The sequence below is a fragment of the Rhinopithecus bieti genome, unplaced genomic scaffold, assembly GCF_001698545.2.
Source record: "Rhinopithecus bieti isolate Rb0 unplaced genomic scaffold, ASM169854v2 scaffold_3067, whole genome shotgun sequence".
Lineage (NCBI taxonomy): Eukaryota > Metazoa > Chordata > Mammalia > Primates > Cercopithecidae > Rhinopithecus > Rhinopithecus bieti.
The window spans coordinates 961,142-980,450 of record NW_016804208.1 but is presented as its reverse complement, the minus strand read 5'-3'; the positions used below and the strand labels follow the sequence as shown (position 1 = coordinate 980,450).

At 34.0% G+C, this 19,309-nt stretch overlaps 1 protein-coding gene across 10 annotated transcripts in view; it reads right to left on the bottom strand.

The window, feature by feature from the left end:
- Positions 1-19,309, bottom strand: part of NFIB (nuclear factor I B) — a 252,781-nt gene that overhangs the window by 17,344 nt on the left and 216,128 nt on the right. For 4 of the 10 annotated variants that reach the window (XM_017867183.1, XM_017867181.1, XM_017867185.1 and 1 more), the window contains exons 9-11: positions 16,565-16,730; positions 13,433-13,515; positions 2,872-2,960 (exon numbers count right to left, since the gene is read on the bottom strand). The exons of 1 other annotated variant lie outside the window; for it this stretch is intronic. In XM_017867183.1, the coding sequence (XP_017722672.1) occupies positions 2,872-2,960; positions 13,433-13,515; positions 16,565-16,730 (338 nt within the window). The remainder of the gene's footprint in view (positions 1-2,871; positions 2,961-13,432; positions 13,516-16,564; positions 16,731-19,309) is intronic. 5 more of the 10 variants (XM_017867184.1, XM_017867191.1, XM_017867186.1 and 2 more) reach the window with 4 other exon arrangements.

Here is a 19,309-nt window from a genome sequence, read left to right as displayed (position 1 = left end):
CAACTACCACAACAAAAATAACCTGTGATATTTTATTTATTCCATCGTGACAAAGGCAAATTATTTAATTCTTTGGATGAATAGACCTATATTTCTTAAATATTTTCAACTTATTCAGATGATTCTAAAGCTATAGCTATGCCCTGAAGATTTTAGATGTCTATTATCTCCCTTAAAAATGCTAGTGTTACGGACATTTATGACTTCCGTTTTCAAATTCTTTCAAAAAAAGTTTTAAAAATAAACACAGGTCATAAACTCTAAATGATGAATAAAGCTGTCATGCCACAGACAAGCGCTATTTGTATTATCAAATATGAATTCTGTTGTGTCCATTTTTGAAAACTGTAACAAAGCAAAGCAAACTGTGTCATTTGAATTTATTTATTCTGAACTACATCACACCTAGATTTTAAGAACTGTGAGCATTTCAATCACCACAGCATTTATCACAGCCCATAGATTCAATAATACCTGTTGAATGTAGAACTGTGATGGCTGCCATTATCAATTATGTGCTTTCTGAATCAGGATAGAAAGAGAAGAAACAAATCAAGATACTGGCTGGGTGTGGTGGCTCACGCCTGTAATCTCAGTACTTTGGGAGGCCGAGGCGAGCAGATCACTTGAAGTCAGGAGTTTCAGACCAGCCTGGCCAACATGGTGAATTCCGATGTGTACTAAAAATACAAAAGTTAGCCAGGCATGGTAGTGCACGCCTGTAATCCCAGCTACTCTGATAGCTGAGGCATAAGTATCACTTGAACCTGGGAAGAACAGGTTGCAGTGAGCCAAGATCGTGCCACTGCACTCCAGCCTGGGTGAGGAAGTGAGACTGTCTAAAAAATAAAAAACAAAAAAACAAAAAAACCCAAGATACCTTTTAAAGAGCTTTTGGAATCATTAAGACCATTCTACATGTCATTACCTACTAATCAAAAGAAAAGTTACTATTTTTGAGAGGGAAGAAAAATTTTACCTAAATAAATTCTGAATTTTTTTCTGACTTACTGTGGCCTGAAGCTGATTACCATATCAGTTTTTCGCCAGGAAGGGGATTTGTAACAGCAACAATACTGTCCTAAGAACTGAGTTTAATCATCAGATTCATTTCCTCCAATACATGTGTTCTGAGATTTATTGCCCACTCACCTTCTCTTTCCATGGGCTATCAATTTTTTATTCAAAAAATTACTAGTAACTAGGTAAAGTTATATTTTAAATCTCTAACAATTTACAAATATGCTTTAGAGGTGCTATCCTATTTTTAGATTTAGTAAGCCAATCAATATTCCACAGATTTGGAAGTTCACATAGCTATAGGGGCATTTACAAACATGAGTGCATGTCATCTGGTTTGCAATTCTTGTAAATATGGTAAGTTTGTATGCAGACATGAGCCATTTTGTTAACTGATAGAGCACGAAATATAAGAGTTATTAAATAAAATATGGAAATATTAGGTGTATTAAATTCAATTACTTTTATAAATAAAATAAGGAAATATAGGTTAATAAACTCAATTAACAATTAATTGTTAAAAGATAGTAATTTGGAATATTTAATGAGATATCTTCATTAATTGACTATTATCATTAGGCATTTGGATAAGAGCCTACGTTGAGTTTTATCTTCTTTATAATCCATATATTGTATTATTTCAAAAGGGATGATGAATAATACAATCTTGTGAAAAAATCACAATATGTAAAAACTGTTCCTTTAAAAGTGGATGTTATATCAATCTTCCAAGAAGAAAAGTCAATGGTAATTCAATTCATATGATTAATAGCATGTTTTAAAAACATAATCTGAATTATTTCCTTAATTTTATCTGAATTAAAGTAGACATTTAATTATTTTGATTCTTTAAAATCTACTCTTCGGCAATTTCTGTGAACCAATACAGAGATGGGTAGACGATCTACAACTCTGAGTATGTACCTTTCTATAGACACTTTCCATAAATGGAGGATTACAATCAGAGCAGGGCTGGAAAATTATGTCGACTCTACTTGGTGAACTCCTTCTGGGATTACCTCACTCTCTTCTGCCAATTTTTATTTCTTATTACTTATGATTATACCATGAATCTAATTATTTAATTTGTCAATTTGACACAATTTGTTCTGAAATAAAATAAATAATACATAAGAAGCAGCTGACTTTGAACTACTTACTTTCTAAAGGCAATGCATGAAACAGTATCAGAACTGGTTTTGAAAATGAAGTTTTAGAATAGCTTTCTCAGCCAACCAAATAAAGTCAATCTTCCATGAATCACAGCAGTATACAAACAGAAATTAAAACTTGAACAAATTCCTTCTTTAGCTACTGATTCCAACAATCTTCCTACTCCAAAATGTATGGGTGCTGTCAATAACAGTTAAATTGACTAACCAAATTTTTTTTTACTAGTTTTTCCCTACAACAGGGGAAAAAATGAATAGTGAAACAGCTTAGAATTAGCAGTAGAGGAAAGAGTCAAAATAAGAAAAATCTACAACGTGAAAACCAATGCTTTATCCTCAGGTAGCTGAAAATCTTCGCTAAAGCTGTGATTTCACTTTTCAGGTCCTAAAATCTAAATGTCACATTCCACCCCTCCCCGACCAAAATATTATAAATTGTAGAAAACATTTTATAGCATTTAAAAATTCCAATGATCAGTAAGCATATACTATAGTCCCAACTTAATTTGATGTTCCATTTACATAAGAAATAAAGGAGGAGGACAGGGAAAGAAGAATGGCATAGCCAAAACAACTAAATTTTCAACATATATTTTCTGTAAAGCTGGTTAAAAACAAACACTATAGCTCATGTAATTTTTAGGTGTAAGTGTAGGGTTGGAAATAATTAAAATGTTACCTTTGCCAAGTAATTCCCAATGTATCCTCACTGGTACTGGGGTATAAATGCCTGCCGTTTTGATTCATGGTCCAGTCACAAATCCTCAGCTGTCAATTGAAACCTAGCAGTCAGATATGGATCGAGCAGTACTACAGTTTTTAGTATTTAAATGAACACATGCAAACTAGTACTGTACATGGCATTAACCTTACTTTCCCAAGAGGCAACTTAAATAAAAAAAAAAAAAACAAAAAGAAAATTTTATCTTGAAAAGCAAAATTCCTAGACTCTTTTTTAGAAAAGCTATTGCAATATGCTTCTCTATTAATTAAAGCATACAAGAGAAACAAGTGCTTAGAACATAACAATTAGCCATTATTAGAGTACAAATTCAGCTGGAATAAAAGCAAACGTTAATGTTCAATAGAGAGATATATTTTAGAAAGAAAATAAAAATGCTTTTTTCTATGCATCACACCAAATAATCTGCACTGAATAAAATAATCAATAACTTTAAGCATGCAGTTTGCAAAACATACAAGACATGCAGTTTAGAGGAGAAAGGCCAACCTTATGAACATTCACCCTAACTTATGTTTAGAAGCATCAAGGTCTTCAGTTTTAACCTTTTACTAATTTTGTTTTGCTTAAACTGGCATTGTTTAGAAAGAGTTGATAACCATTTCTAGTTTTATTTTAAACTCACAGTAATGGCATTTAAAATACTTTACTACATCTGAAGAAAGTGAGGAATGCACTGAATACAAGCTGAAACAAATTCTTCCCAGATCTCCGAATCATCAGCTCTGCCCTTCAGAGACTGTTCAAGTAACCCTATCCAGCTCTGCTTGGTTAACAGCTGCCCTACAGTGCTAGCAGATTTATTGAAAAGATATATTGCTTATTTTTATTCTTAAGAAAGTAAACTTATCTGGTTTGAGGGGGGAGGGAAACACACTAGAAAATCACAGTTTTGAACCTTCAGATGGCCACACTGTAAATTAACAGCATCTTACACTGAAAAGATGACTTCTGCACAGTAATCCACTAAACCTTGTTTGCTGCTTTTCAGTGAGAATTTCCAGATGATGATTGGAACCAAAGTACCATAAATTATCATAAATCTAAAATTTATAATAAACTATTTTAAACATTTCTGATAATGTTATGGTAAAAAAAAATAGGCTATTAAGAATCTTCACTTTCCCTTTTAGACTCGAGCTTCTGCACACACTAAGTAATAGTGATTCAGGAGTTTTAGAAAGATAGTTTTGCTCATTTTCTATAGATCTATGAGGCTCCAAAAATACTAGCTAGAATTTCCAAACCATGTGTCTTAATTATTTGCATATTTCAGGATTTCAAGTAAAAGTGATTTTATGATTTAAAGAACTGAAAAAATTCCCTGCATATACATAGATAGATCAACAGATTGATAGACATGTAGATTCTGCTCAGGATATATATCATAAAGAAGTCATAAATCAGTAAATAAATTAGAAAGAAAAATAAATATATATATATTTTTTGAGACACAGTCTCATTTCACTACCCAGGCTAGGATGCAGTGGCGCCATCTCAGCTTGCAACCTCTGCCTCCCAAGTTCAAGCAATTCTCCTGCCTCAGCTTCCCAAGTAGCTGGGATTACAGGAGTGTGCCACCATGCCTAGTTAATTTTTGTTAGTAGAGATGAGGTTTTGCCATGTTGGCCAGGCTGGTCTCAAACTCCTGATCTCGAGTGATCTACCCACCTCGGCCTCCTAAAGTGCTGGGATTACAGGTACGAGCCACGGTACCCGGTTATAAATATTCTTAAAATGGACCAAAATACTCGCATGAAGGAAAAAAAGTATACTTGCTTTGTTTTACATCAAATGACATACTTTGAACATTTCAAAGAAGTAAATGTGTTCAGTCTAGTGGGAAGCAATATGGCAAGATTTCTTAAAAGTCCCCAAAATGGGTTGTCTAATCAAATTTAGTGTGATGGGGCAAATTGTTTTCTGTTTTGTTTTTTTACAGTAAAACAATGGTCTATTTAAAAATACAAGTTTTAAAAGTACAATGAAAACAATCAAAAAACAGTTCAAGAAACTTGGTTTTGTACAACAATAATATTATTGATTAATCACTTACTGATTCTACTGTAGTCAATGAAAATGGAAGGGTTTTGTTTAATTTTTATTTGGTTTGTTTGTTTTTTGAAACAGGCTTTCCCTCTGTTGCCCAGGCTGGAGTTCACTGGTACGATCATGGTTCACTGCAGCCTCAACCTCCATGGATCAAGTGATCCTCCCACCTCAGCCTCCTGAGTAGCTGGGACTACAGGTTCGGGCCACCATGCCTGGCTAATTTTTTTAAAAAAATTGTAGAGACAAGATCTTGCTGTGTTGCCTGGCTAGTGAAAATGCTAGTTTTGAATCAAACATTCAGAAGAGGAGAGATGTATATTTAGGTATAACACATTAATTGTGTTAATTATTAACTTAAGATTAGTATCTATGGGGCTCTCAACTTAGGTTGGAGAAGTTTTCAGAAAAATAATATGCTTTCACAAAGCCAGGGGAATCTAAATACCACTCAGTGATTGGCTTATTGTCCCACAGACAACTGCAGGACCACATCTCCTCAGAAGGATGTATTGTAAATTAGTTTTATTGTTGTTAATGTTGCTAATATTTTGTTTGTCTATCTGTTTTACCACCCCAAAAAATGTTAAGTGGGCTATCTTTGACCACATGCTGCACACTTAAAAATGAACATATTTTGGGACTTTTCTAAAAGTAGTCTCAAAGGGGATAAACCTGACTACAGCTATTCATTATCATCTATTTAAGATACATGCAATAGAAGTCTTTTCTCCCAAACAGAAAAATATGCTTAAGTACATACAAAATAAACAATAAATATGTTTAGCAATAATTTAATGCCGAAGAAATTGGCAATATATTAATTAGTATTGAATTTCCTTTTAGTTACTAAAAATGTAAAATATTATAAATTTATTTATCTGTTTAGATTGTGCACTACCATTATCAACATTTCTTGACGTTTCTGAGGAGACACGCTATAACTTAAGCCAGGTTACTGGAGCAAGAGCCTCTCTCTTCATGTTGGTTTTTTTCAATTAATAAACCTTGGTCATAAAGCATCTTGGAACTAACAAACTTCCTGATAAAGTGAAATTTTAAAGTGATGGTATGGGTGGAGGAAGCAATTAAATCATTAAAATAGAAATCACTTATTCACCAAAGATTTCCATGATAGTAATTCCTAAGAAAATCAATTTCTAATCTTATTTGACCAAGATATTCCTGAGCAAGCAAATTTTGAACAGACTCTAGATATTAAAAGGTTAATACTACATGTATTTAAGCTTCTTTTGGGGTCATGTTACATATTCTTGCCATTAGCATAATTCAGTTTTCCTAATAAAAAATAATTTTACATTAGGCTTTAAATAAGTTTAACATAATAGGTGATAATCCCTTTTGAGTTTGAGGTGGTGATTCCTTAGTTTCTGTCCTATGGCAGAATCAGTGTTAGATAATTCAGCTGTAAATTCTCTTTTTTTATTTTAAAACTTTAATTTTAAGTGGCACATAAATACATGCCTTTCATTTATATAGAATTTTCCTAAGTTCAAAGCTTTAAGAACGCTCTAAAATTTTCCAAGTATTTTCGTTAAGAAATAGGAAATTGCTTTTTTCTCCCAATAGTAATCAAATTTAAAATACCAAGTGCCACTCAGGTTAGAAATTTAGTCTGTTAGAATTATCTGTTTTATGTGGAGGTGGAGAACAATACTTATTTTTGTAACAATATAGACTCTAAAAAAGAACTGATCATATGCATATCCTTACAAAAATGCATTCATATAAATCATTTTAATCCTTTAATTTATATGCTCGTACCAATACGAAATTCTATTGTTGAGAAAATGCCCAGAATTTCAAAACCAAACAAAAGGTGAAGTAAGAAAGTAAGATTATCTTTCAAAAAAGCTATCAGTAAAGGGGTAAGGTTGGAACAGTTTAAACAACTAAGGAAGAAGTGAAGGTGAAGTTTTCACTGCATGGTCTTAGGGTGGAGTTCTATGGTCTCTGGAAGGAGAACCTTGTTCCTGGCCCAACTCAAATCAGATTGCTTCAAAGAAAAAAAGTGAAAGGATAGGGGCCATCTGGTTCCTCTCAAATGGCTACATAAAGGGGAAACACCTAAGATTTAGATCATTATCCTTTCCTAAACTATACTCAAATAATCATGTAAGTAGCAGATAGCCATAAAGAATTAATATTGCTTGTGACTTCAGACTAATAGTTTGTTTATTCAAATGGGGGTTCTCCTTTGTTATTAACAGGGTCTTTTGTTAAATGCACAGCAATTAGCTTTGGGAACAAAAGAAAGAAGGTAAGCAAAATGTTCTACTTTGCTAGACTCAGCAAACAGGCTGATGTACTAACAGTTCCTATGATGACAACAAATCTAAATTGAACCAATAAACCATTAAACTGTGAACAGAACAATCAACACAGGCAAATTTACCTTCTCACTTTTTTTTTTTTTAAGTTTACAATGACCCTCAGGAGAACACCTTGAAAGGTATGTTTTATGTTTTCTTGTGTTTCTTCATTTCTCCAGACCCTCAAGGAAACAGATTTTGAGGGGTGGAGGTTCTTTTGCGGGAGAAGACAGATGCTCAAAAGAATTAACACTCCAATATTCATACTTTGGATTAGGAGAATTTTATTTTATTGCTATTGTTAATTACCTACATGGAGCAAATTAAATGGTCTCTGGATGAATACTATGTAACCTCTGAAGGAATGGTATGAACAAGAAAAATGGTCAGAATAAAATTGTGTTGTATGTTTCACATGTAACACATGCCAAAAAAAAAGAAAAAACCAAAACAAGAAAAAAGAAAGATACTCAAGATCATCCTCATATCTTAAAAGTCACTTCTAAAGCCAATTTCTGAAACCCATGTTTCTTGATATTTAATTTAATTAGCAGAGGTAGAATTAACTTAAATGAGTATGCATAGTCCATGAGCAGAATAAACATTATAAACCATAAATCATAAGATGAGTATTAGAAAATCAAATATTTTTTTTTCCATTAGAGGCTACTATAACTTGTAAATTTTAAGTCTTCAAGGGACTTTGGAGCTCATGAAGTTCAACCTCTTCATTTTCCTTTTCAAGGTTTAAGGACTTGTCCAAGGTTAGAAATGCCCTGTCACATCAACACTAAAACTCAAACCTTCTGACTCCTAATCCCTGGTTCTCATCCACTATACCAGTTGCCTCTCATTGTTCCTTTCCTACCCTGTCCTTCATGTGCAGCTCAAGAATATTTAATGCTAAGGTATCTGTAAATATAACCTTCAGAATTCCCTCTACCTCCCTGATTCAACTTAGATTTTTTTTAAGTTAATATTTTCAGAAAAGAAGATAATTTTTTACTTGTGTTTTTGTTGATTAAAATTTAAGGTTACATAAAACTTAATTTTACTTTTACATTAATTAGAACAGCTTATCTGGATATTAGTCTTTGATTCCCAGTAAAGGTAAGTGAACAAACCAGTGAATGACAAAAGACAGACAATAGAAGAATTTTTTGAATTTAAGAACTAGCCGAAGAGCTAAACATTTGCATAGCCATTATTCCGACTGAAACTTCCTTTAAATGTGTTTCCTTTCAAGCTAGCATACGTGAAAAGTGACCTCTTATCCACTTACATACCTACCCAGAAGTCATGTGATAGCGTTTTACGTCAAGCTGTCAATTATGATAACAGACACAATAAGAACAGCCCAAGTGTTGATAGCCTGCTTCCTGACTGTATTGAAAAGTTTGTTGATAGTCCACTTGTGTCCTTTTAATTGCTCACCGCTAATAAATGACTACCTTTCCAGTGGTAGTACCAAGCTTTGGCTTTGCCATTTGCCACGACAAATATTATAAGAAGATTTAAACTAATATCTTATTTTCAAAAAATCCTACAGAGGTAATTTCTTAAAAGGCCATTTTGTGTAACAGAAATTTTCAGTGCAATGAGAAGTACTTTCAAATTCTAGTTTTAAAAACAAAAGTGTATAAGAAAAGTGTTGAAACAATTTAAATATAAACTAAACGAGTAATTGAAATTCAAATAACAGCGTTATATAGTCATGCAAGTGATGTAACATGCTGAAGCCCAAGCACCAATAAAATCCATGCAATTGTGAGAAGTAATGCAAAGACCTGAATTGATCAGGCCACTGATTCATTAGCTCTTATTATAGGTAATATATGTATAGTCAGGATATTATAATTTGAGATTATGAAAATAAGACTGATTTCTTATAAACTAGACTTTACTTGACTTTATTGTCTCACTTAGGGAAGGCAAAAGTGAGCTCCTATTCAATTGAAATCTCAAATATACATCAAAAATTAATACGTACTTTAATGGCTTGTTCGAATGGTGAAATTTTATTTCTAAACAAGAAGCTTCTTAGCTGCAAACTTTTATTTCCAACTTACAATGAGATTTTTAAATATATGTTGATGTACAACAGTAATAATTTAGGCTCTTATTATGACCTTAGACTCAAATGTAATGGTGATAATCAAATTAGCCAGATTCTCTTGTATTAATACTACCAAACTTTCTATGATAGCAAAGGAAGGAGGCCTGAAATTAGCAACTCACTATGAGGTTGACCAGATAAGAAACTGGTGCTAATTCAAGTAAGTTGTCTCATATTATTCATCCATGCTAAAATTGTTAGACTGAATTATAAAATAATTTCTATATTTTCTAAGCAACATCCAACACTCTGATTGATAGTTCCCATTTTCTCAGGGAGATAAAATTTGGGAAATGTGGTTCCTTCATTTCCTATCATAATGAATTTGCACAATGTGTTCATGAATTATAACATATGAGAGAGAAAAGGATATACCATATTTTACTAAACTTCTATGAAGTTAAGTCATGGGAGGGGGGAGTGTTCCACATTTCTGAAAATGTTCCAAACCATAAAAAGACATTTCTCAGCAGAGACTAATGAGTTCAGTTTGCCAAAGCAGGACCCATGAGTTCTTCAAGCCACCAAAACCATCTTCCAATAGAAAAGAAGAATGAAGCTCTAGTTGAAGTTCTGATTTTAAGATTTCCCCCATGCCAATAGTAAATGCAATAACTAAGCCAATAATCCCAAAGATGGACTACTTCTAGACTTGAAAAGGATTCAAGATTGTGTTAAGAGATAAAGAAAAAAGTCTAAAGTCAAATACTGATCAGCTGGTATGGTGCTAACTGTTATGACTGATTAGAGAGGATTATTTTTAATGGCAGATTATCAACTGGTTTACATGAACCTTTTTGAAATAGTCTTCACGACTATGTGAATTTATTTTTAGATTCAAATGAGATCTATTTTCAATGATAGGTGAACTTCCTTCCAGTCAGAATAAACTAGTATTCCCAAGCAGTTAGCAACCAATGTCATCAGCAATAATTATTATAAAAAGGAGCAGAAAGATGTATAATTACTAATAACAATTGTCTGTGTACCAAATAAATTATATAAAAGTGTATACTTTTAGTATTCAGATTTGACAATATGAATGTATTACTCTTACAGGTGAAGTACAGGGTTTGTTTTAACATTATAAAGCTTTTCATCTTAATTTGATAATGCTAGTATGCTTATCAATGCTAGATAATGCTAGAAAATGACCATATTGGAAACTCCACTGTAGTATCATCTTGTGGAAAGATTATTTATAAAATAGTCAAAATTACACAACCACTTTAAATTTATCATTAACTCTAATTTATTTAGGCTGTATTAAAGTTCTTTTCTAAGAAAAAAACAACATTCAAAACTACACATCAGTATTTTCATAATCTAAAAGGATAAATCTTTACAAAGCAGCCACCATGAACTGAAGAATGTACCTGGTGACGATATTTATTCTTAAAGGGTCATGTATATTAAAGGCTATAGGGAATGTTTAAAAGAAGCCTCTCAGACTAAAGCACTGCCCTTCTAATTTTGAATTTCTTCTAGCTAATATAACATGATTGATTACCTTTATTTCATGTACCCCTTGATTTTCCTTTTCATTCATCATTGAGCGCTTTAAACCAAATGCATTGAGAAACTGCCTCTAGAAGAGTAGTCTCTTTTAAATCTTTGCAAAGTAATGAAAGGACACAGTAAATCAATCTCATTTCTACTGAAGGAAAGAATAATCTTTGCTGAAGTCATTTAAACTATTTCTATCTCTTTATTCCTGGATAGTAAACATAAAACTTCATTTCTATAATTCTTTTAAAATTTGAAAAGCTAAAATGAACAGGCTTTTGGCTCTAGCCTTAGTTTACTACTATACATCTATAGCAAGAAATGCATTTATAGGTATTTTCTGCATGCCTCAAAGCTGGAGTTCATTATAAAATAAAGCATATATGGGCTTCTTCAATTAAAAAGCACTAACTCTTTCATTACATATAGAGGACAAATTATCTGTCCACATGGTATTTAACATTTTTAGCTATAAAGAACATATGGGTTTTTTTTTGCTTCCAAGGATTAATATATATCATGTATTCCATAAGTATTAACCATAGTTGACTGAACAAAAGGTATTCATATTGTAAGTGGTCTTGATTCAATGTTGTCCACTTAAATAAGTGGCTGTCTTCTTTGATTTTAAAATAGTTTATAGTTCTAGAACTCATGGTTTTTAAAATATATCATGTGCCAGAATGCTATCTACATTAAAATTCATATTTTCATGATGCTTGTTAAGTTTTCTTGATGTGAAAATACAGTTAATATAAGTAACTCTTATATTAATGGACTTTTGTAATCATAATTACATGAGGTTTCAACATTTATCATAAGGGATAAGAAAATTAAAGCTGCCATAGGTAGGGTAGTGGAGGAGGAAGGCTGCCTCCAAATACATGGAATTGGTTAGAGTATTCTAACTAGTATTCGGGGTTAAAGGTTTAAATAATAGAGGCATGTTTTATGAATTAAAAATTAACTGGAAATTAGAGATGTGTCATAAAGAATAATGCAAGTCCCATGAGAAAAATATTCCTGAGAATATATGTAATGATTTTAAAAGAACAAGTTTCTAAACCTATACATCCTGCATATGTTTTTTAAAAAATAGAATGGACACATACATTTGTCAAATAGAACCATATTATAGTAATTATAACTCATGTCATATTATAGCAATTTTAGAGGTGGAAAAAAAAAGCAACATTCCAGAGAATTATGTTGAAAAGCCAATGGCTGGCAAAACCACTAATTATTATTTGGTATTTTCATAACTGTGTACAGATGTTTTCAGTTAGTTCTCACTCTTTTGGTTTATTTTGTTTTGCTTTTTTTAAACCTGGAAAAACATCAAGTATCCTGAATAAGCTATCATCTTTATGATTTTCTCTGAGCTCTGCATGTGGTGACCTTTAATATGCAGTCTGCCCCCTTGGGCTGCAACTGGAAAGGACTTGAGAACTCTACACCAACCAGAGTTGAGGTAGGCCACAACAAGGGTATGTGAGGTGAACAGATCTAGAACAAAGTGGGCAAAAGTATCTTACTACCTATACAAAAACTCATATATGCACAGGGAATTGATAAATATAGAGCAAGTTAGTTAACACCAGCTCTTTATTATTTATTATAGCCTAATTTTCCCCATGTAATATTTTGCATACTGTTAATTTCAAACTGCTCTGCTATCAAAACTTGAGAGCAGCAAACATATGCATCATAAAATATATTTAAATTCGGAACTGTTTAGAATTATTTCTGTTATCCTGTAACTAGAACTGTGGGATTTCTACACTGGTATGGTCCATGCTTTTGACTGTGGTTGATCTGTTTATAAGCCACCATTAATCCTGGCTGTATATTTTCACAGTTTGGGTAAACACTTCATTTGCATTAAATTTACAGCATTAATGAGATGTGAAATTTAAAATGCTACTAGGAACATAAATGATGTAAGAAAGCAGAACCAAAAAAAGTGTTTTATCACAACTGAAATCAGTAAACCAATTTAAAGCTATTAAAATAGGAATGAAGTGTCGCCTGAGATTTTAGCTTCATAACTCATCATCTTGGACTAAAATACAAATGTGAAGAGCAAAACATCTGGAAAATACAAAATCACTCAAAAACTCGAATTATATACTGCTTCTATTCTAGTTGGCTTTTAAAACAGTTTGCAGTTTTTGTCTTTGAAAGCTATAGTCTAGGAAGTTCTCAATAGCCAATGAGACTGAGAAAAATACACTTTGGCTGAAACACTATTACTCATGGATGTTATCAATATATGCTACAGAGATGGAAAAGGTTATGAGCCAATTTGAGAAACTCTGCTCAAAGAGGTGAGAAACAAAGGATCAATGAGAAAAAATTCTGGGAAATGAAATGATCAGTTTTGGTCTCAGAAGCCCCGGGAGCCCCCTTCTGAGTCCGGATCTGAGAGGCAACATGGAGAAGCACGGAAGCGAAAGCGTGGCTACACCATCACACCTGGGTGAAACTTGCCCACCTGTTGCTGATGTAGGAAGGATGGGTCTCTTGGGCTTAGTCCCACATATCGATTGGCTTGAGATGTGCCTGAGGCTGTGTAGGCTGATTAAGGAAGAACAAAAACAAAGATAAAAATTGTGAACTATCAGAACGAACACCCTGTCCATGTATAAGAAACCCAGAGAAGTGGGATTTGCAACCAAAAAAAAAAAGTGTCTTCATTTCTCTTCTCTTTTGTCTAAGTAAATACCAAGTGATAGAAAAGAAATAATAATTGACTTCAAATCAACTAGTTTATTCCCCCTAAAAAATCTATCCAGTAAAGCAGATCTCATACTTCAGTGTGGGTGTCTCACACTTACATGCTCTAGTAACTGTCCTGCTGTACTTTTTCACCAGATATTAGTTGTCTAATATGAAATAATCAATGATGGTATATGATTCTAAACGTAAAGCAGACTGAAAGTCCGCCAGGAAAAAGTGACAGTTTTAATGATGGAATTTAAGCAGATGTGCTTAATGATATGGGATGGAAAATGTCTTACTTAAAAGTCTTGCTAAAAAGGAAATCAAATCTTACTATCATGAAGGAGGAGCCTATATCATGTAGAATGAATTAGCTCGGTATTTTACTTGTGAAAATGGCCTCCAGTCTGACAGGAATGTTTTCAAAAAAAATACTTCCCATTAGCACAAATACAAAAATCAATTTCTTGTAATTGATCCAGGAAGGAAGCTGATGCACCCTTTAAATAGTTGGCCACTAGGTAGTAAGTATATATGGTGACTATTCCTTACATTGTTAGAGTCTCATTTGCAAGTACTTTTGTACAATTGCTTTTGCTTTTGGTAGAGAGTAAATTTTCACATACATACACACAAAAAAAATGAATAGGGAGCTACTCCTAAAGACTTTTGTTATTTTTCACAAGGAAAGGAGTAAGGTATCGTCCCAGAACTAGGCAATCCCACTGCTCCATATTACCATATATTACCTTTATTGTTGTGAAGAAAGCTACACTGTTTGGTTTAAAACCACCAGATTAATGAAGAATCCAGGCTTCATTTTAAATGGGCTGGCTTTCTAAAACCAATATATTAATTCTGCCTTGTTCATTTAAAGGACTGCAGAATTTGATCCATGGAAGCTTTTTTAGGTCTTTTTAAAAACAGTGAAGATGCTCACAATTCATATTTTAATTGCTCCTGAATAAGGGGCCATGCAAGGCAGTCATCAGCAACCAGGGATCCCTACTCAAGCTCCAAGTCTCTGGAATTCACCACACCTCACAGACAGCCGGAGAGGAGCCTCACCCTTACAGAAGAGCACCAAATCTATGCTGCTTTTTCTTTTCAACTATGAGGAAGAGCTTTCCTTGGCTTCTGTGTTTTCTTTAACCATACTACTGAATCAATTCAATGATCAGCCTTTTATTACTGGTGGTGCCTAGGAAGCTGGAGCTACAAGCTTGTTTATAGGAAAGAAAAACTACTCACTATGTTTCTTTTATGTAGGAGTGGAAAATGGACTGATGCAGCCATCTTTATACAACCAAGATATTCCTTTTGAATATTTTGTAATTTTACTAGTCAAATCAGATCCCTTTTTGAACAACCTGTATGTAAGTATAAAAACAATTCATTAACAAACAGGCTGAGGGTACTCCCATAAGTGAGCTGTGATCATTTGGGTCTGATCCTCTCCTGAATCTCTTCTATTAATAACTTCATAAGAGTAGGCATCAGAGTTTCTAAAACTTGGTTTTGATCATTTATCCTGTGATAATCTTTCAACTACTTAAAAAAATCTGTTTTCTATGTGCTTTTATTTAAATTGCTGACATTGCTTGCTCAAAGATGTCAAGACATCCACTTTTAAAATTAGTACTTAGTGTTTTGGTGACTGTAATGCACATAGCAAACTTTTAGAACAAAATAATTTTTAGATTTTCCTGACTGGGTCGCATCCATCTGTGCATTCAGGGAAGTGTTCTAAGCATTAAGAATTACTGATGGGTATTACAAGCCTATAGGAACTTATTAATTTACGGGACTCATGAATTTTAAGAAAGAAATGCTGAATTCACTGTACAAAGTATTATCCGTTTTTCTTATAGGGTTCCTTCGTAGTCTTTTAGAAACCATTTAAAAAAAAAAAGAGCATCTTTCCAATGGCTGAGAAAGAGCCAGTGGTGCATGCCTCTGATTCTCTCTGATTCACACGGAAATTTCAAGATCAGGGGATTTTCTTGCTCTAAGAAAGAAAAATAAAATGTTTGAATTTAAGGTATCTATATAATTGGTGAGGTGCATGCTAATTCCACCAATTCCATAGCTTTATCCATTCTACTTCACCAATTTGTACATTCCAGCTCCAGTACTAAGAAGCTGACAGTTGGGTGAAACCACCTCAAAATTAATTTCTTCTATACTTCCGAGTATTTTACATCAAAAAACAAAGGAAAGATGTGGCTTGCTAGTATGTGTTAGGAAGGTTCACTGGCTAAATCTCTGACATTTAAATGTTATGTCCACACTAAAAAGCACAGTATTTGATGTACCATGATAGGTGAAATAATCAAAAGGTTTAAAAAAAAAAAGCTTGGAGATAATGAAAGTACAGGTAGCTTACATGTGCCTAATACTAAGGTTTGAAATGTTCTCATCTGTTCCCAACATTATGTGACTGTTTTTAACAATGACATAACCTACAATGATGTAAACATGCAATTACCTTACAGAGGCATTGAATCCATCTGCTTTGTGAAGGGGCTTGATTTCTATAGGAATGCTCCAATAAATAGGAATTACCTAATCTCTCTTTGGGTGATAGGAAAACTTTGTATTCTGCGTTATGTTACTCAGTGCAATTTCAATGTATACCTTGAACAAGCAGGCATGACTTATTATTTTTGTTACAGCTGTTCACTTAAACAAATGAGCTTCTCCCTTTTCAAATATGATTCACTGACTGGAATTTGAGAAGAGAGAGCCTGTGATAGCAGGGCCACATCCACGCCTGCTGGCTCCACTTAAATGAGAAATCTCCATCTGGTCGGGTAGCTGAAAAAATTGCTGTGTTTTCCACCTTGGATCAGACATCCAATGGTGCCTTTGATGGACATTTCTCATTTCCTACAGAAATACTTACTGGTTGCTGTAGGTGAAGCTGCCTCACCTTCAGTGGATGTAGTGATGGGTTTAGTATCTGTCATGCTCAGGGTCACAGGTCGCACTGCACTGGGATGGGGAGAGGGTGCCAAGACAGGAGTGAAATGGCCAGGCACTTTCCCTACTACTTGACCACTGCTGTTAGGCTACAAAACAAAAACAGAATGCCGGGTGAAGCAATCCAAAAGGCAGTCATCTTGTCCAACAAGTCCACTCAGCACACACGACTGTGTGGATCCAGCACACTGCACATAGGCGCCACACAGGCCCTCTCGAGTTGGAGTTGGAGAGGCCGGTCAATGGTTGGTAGTAATAAGGAGCAGCAGCATTTCAAAGGTTTTCATCTTCAAAGCACGTCATGGTATAGGTTAATTCCTCTTTATAGCACCCCTGAGAGCCAAGTAGACTTGATCCCTTCATGTAGTAGGCCAGGAAACTCAAGTGCAGTTTTAAATGCTTAGCTCAAAGGCTAAACTGGAATTCCTTACTGAACTAGCTAGAGTTGGAACCCAGTGATTCCTTATTCTCCGCTCCTCATTTTCTACAGTGAGTCAGTTTTGGCTTTTAGAATACAGTTTTCACCTACATGATGATATCACTGAAACAAAGGACACAAAAATATCTAGGAGATCAAACACGTCGAATTCTGGAATCTTCATCATTTACAGTCAAGAGTCATTCTCCTGCATACAAAACTCTAGCTCTCTCACACACAGGTGTGCTCAGACGCACACATTAGGCAGTTTAGATTCCGGGATCTACAGTCAACTTTTGATGATTACTAATACAAGAAGACAGAATGAGATTTAAAGCATCTGAACTTTCAGAGGTCATACAATGATATAAAACGCTGACCTAGGTTTGTCCTTACACCTACAAATAAAAGATTTCCAAAGTAAATTAAACTGTACTGAGGGGAAGCAGAGGACAAGCAAATGAGCATTGTTATTTGAGTTACTCTTCCATCCACGGTGGTGCATGGAGAGTTACACAAAACATTTATTGTTGACATTTGTGGGAATTAACTGAGAAAATCCCCTGGGCAATGACAGAAAAGATATTATTATCTGAGTTTTAGCCCCTGGGCACAAAAATAGTTTCCGTGGTAGGAAACAAAATCCTAAGGATACACTCTTTGAAGAAATAGTGGAATACATTTTTCTAGACAGAGAATGTTATTTTTTTTTTTATTATACCCATGTTGGAATTCTCCACTGCATGGTGTTCATCACAATTTGCTGGGAGGCTATTCTCAGCAAGTATATAGTCTTTATAATCTGAACTGTTAAAGGCAAAAATAATAATAATAATAATGAAGCAGAATATTTATCTAAACATCTGCACATAAATTACAAGTAGACATTTATTTAGAGAAAATGATGAAGAGCTAATAACACTTAAATATTGTGACTTACAGACATGAACTAAGTCTTCGGTGAGGCTCCTCAGAGGCCACATTATTTATTCTATAAAGAAAATGGACTTCTTGAATATCCTGACTATTCATCATGGGTAATTTTAAGTATTTAACTTGATGTCAGGAAAATTGACCAGAGTTTTCCAATATGGAAACCTATGGGAGAGTTACATCTTTAAACTAATTTTATTCAAAATATTCCATTGAATAGCATGACTGTCTCACTATAATTGGTGCAGCAGTAATGCAATTAATCTCAAAATTGCTGTGGGGAGGAAAAGGCATCTCAGTTGCTTATCTTAAAAATCAAAATCGGCCGGGCGCGGTGGCTCAAGCCTGTAATCCCAGCACTTTGGGAGGCCGAGACGGGCGGATCACGAGGTCAGGAGATCGAGACCATCCTGGCTAACACGGTGAAACCCCGTCTCTACTAAAAAAAAAAAAAGAAAAGAAAAGAAAAAAAAATCAAAATCAGTGCAGCGCTGGAGAATACTGGGAAGCAATGGCTGACTAGAGGTGAATGGTGAAGGAATACTGATTTTTTTCCATTTCTAGAGCTAAAACGGTAAATACCAAGAATTCTATTTTGAAATGCAAATTAATTGGTTTTGAGTTGGAGTTAAAAATCAAAGCAAATATACTGTTCCTTAAAAATATCTGTAGTTAACTACAAAACCCATTTTCCTTTCAAAGGGAAAAGTAGTTTGTTTCTACAGCAGACCATCCATTTCTGGTTATCTGAACATTGGAAATAAGTGCTTTAAACATCCTACTCAAGAAAGATCACAGGTCTCATTTTATCATTGGTGGTACATTCAATAGTAAAAATGCTTCTATATACAGTGTTCACCAAAACAGTTTGAAATACCTACCTGGAACAAAAGCAGAATGACAATAATTTCAAGGAAATGCTGCCACCAAATATATCATCCTATCCTGCCCCTTCTACAAACTTCATCTACTGGAATTGAACAACATGAACTAATAGACACTTCTCTCATTTGAAAAGAATAAAGGTGACAAAGAAAGAATTCTCAAGCCAATGCAAACAACTTTCCTAAAACTCAGGGTCAGAAGAATTGAGGGCTATTTTCTCCTCAGTTTTCTACTGGCTCAAATAGACAAAGCTACACTAAAAATTTCTATCTTTTAAGGCTGTTAACAGATGGAACTTTCATACTGTAGATAGAAAAGAGAGATGTCTGGTCTGAAGGTGAAGCTAACAGCATTAGGAAAGGATTATTCTACCTTACACATGGTTCCTATTATACAAAATCCTGAGAGTTTTTTTGTTGCTGGTTTTTTTTT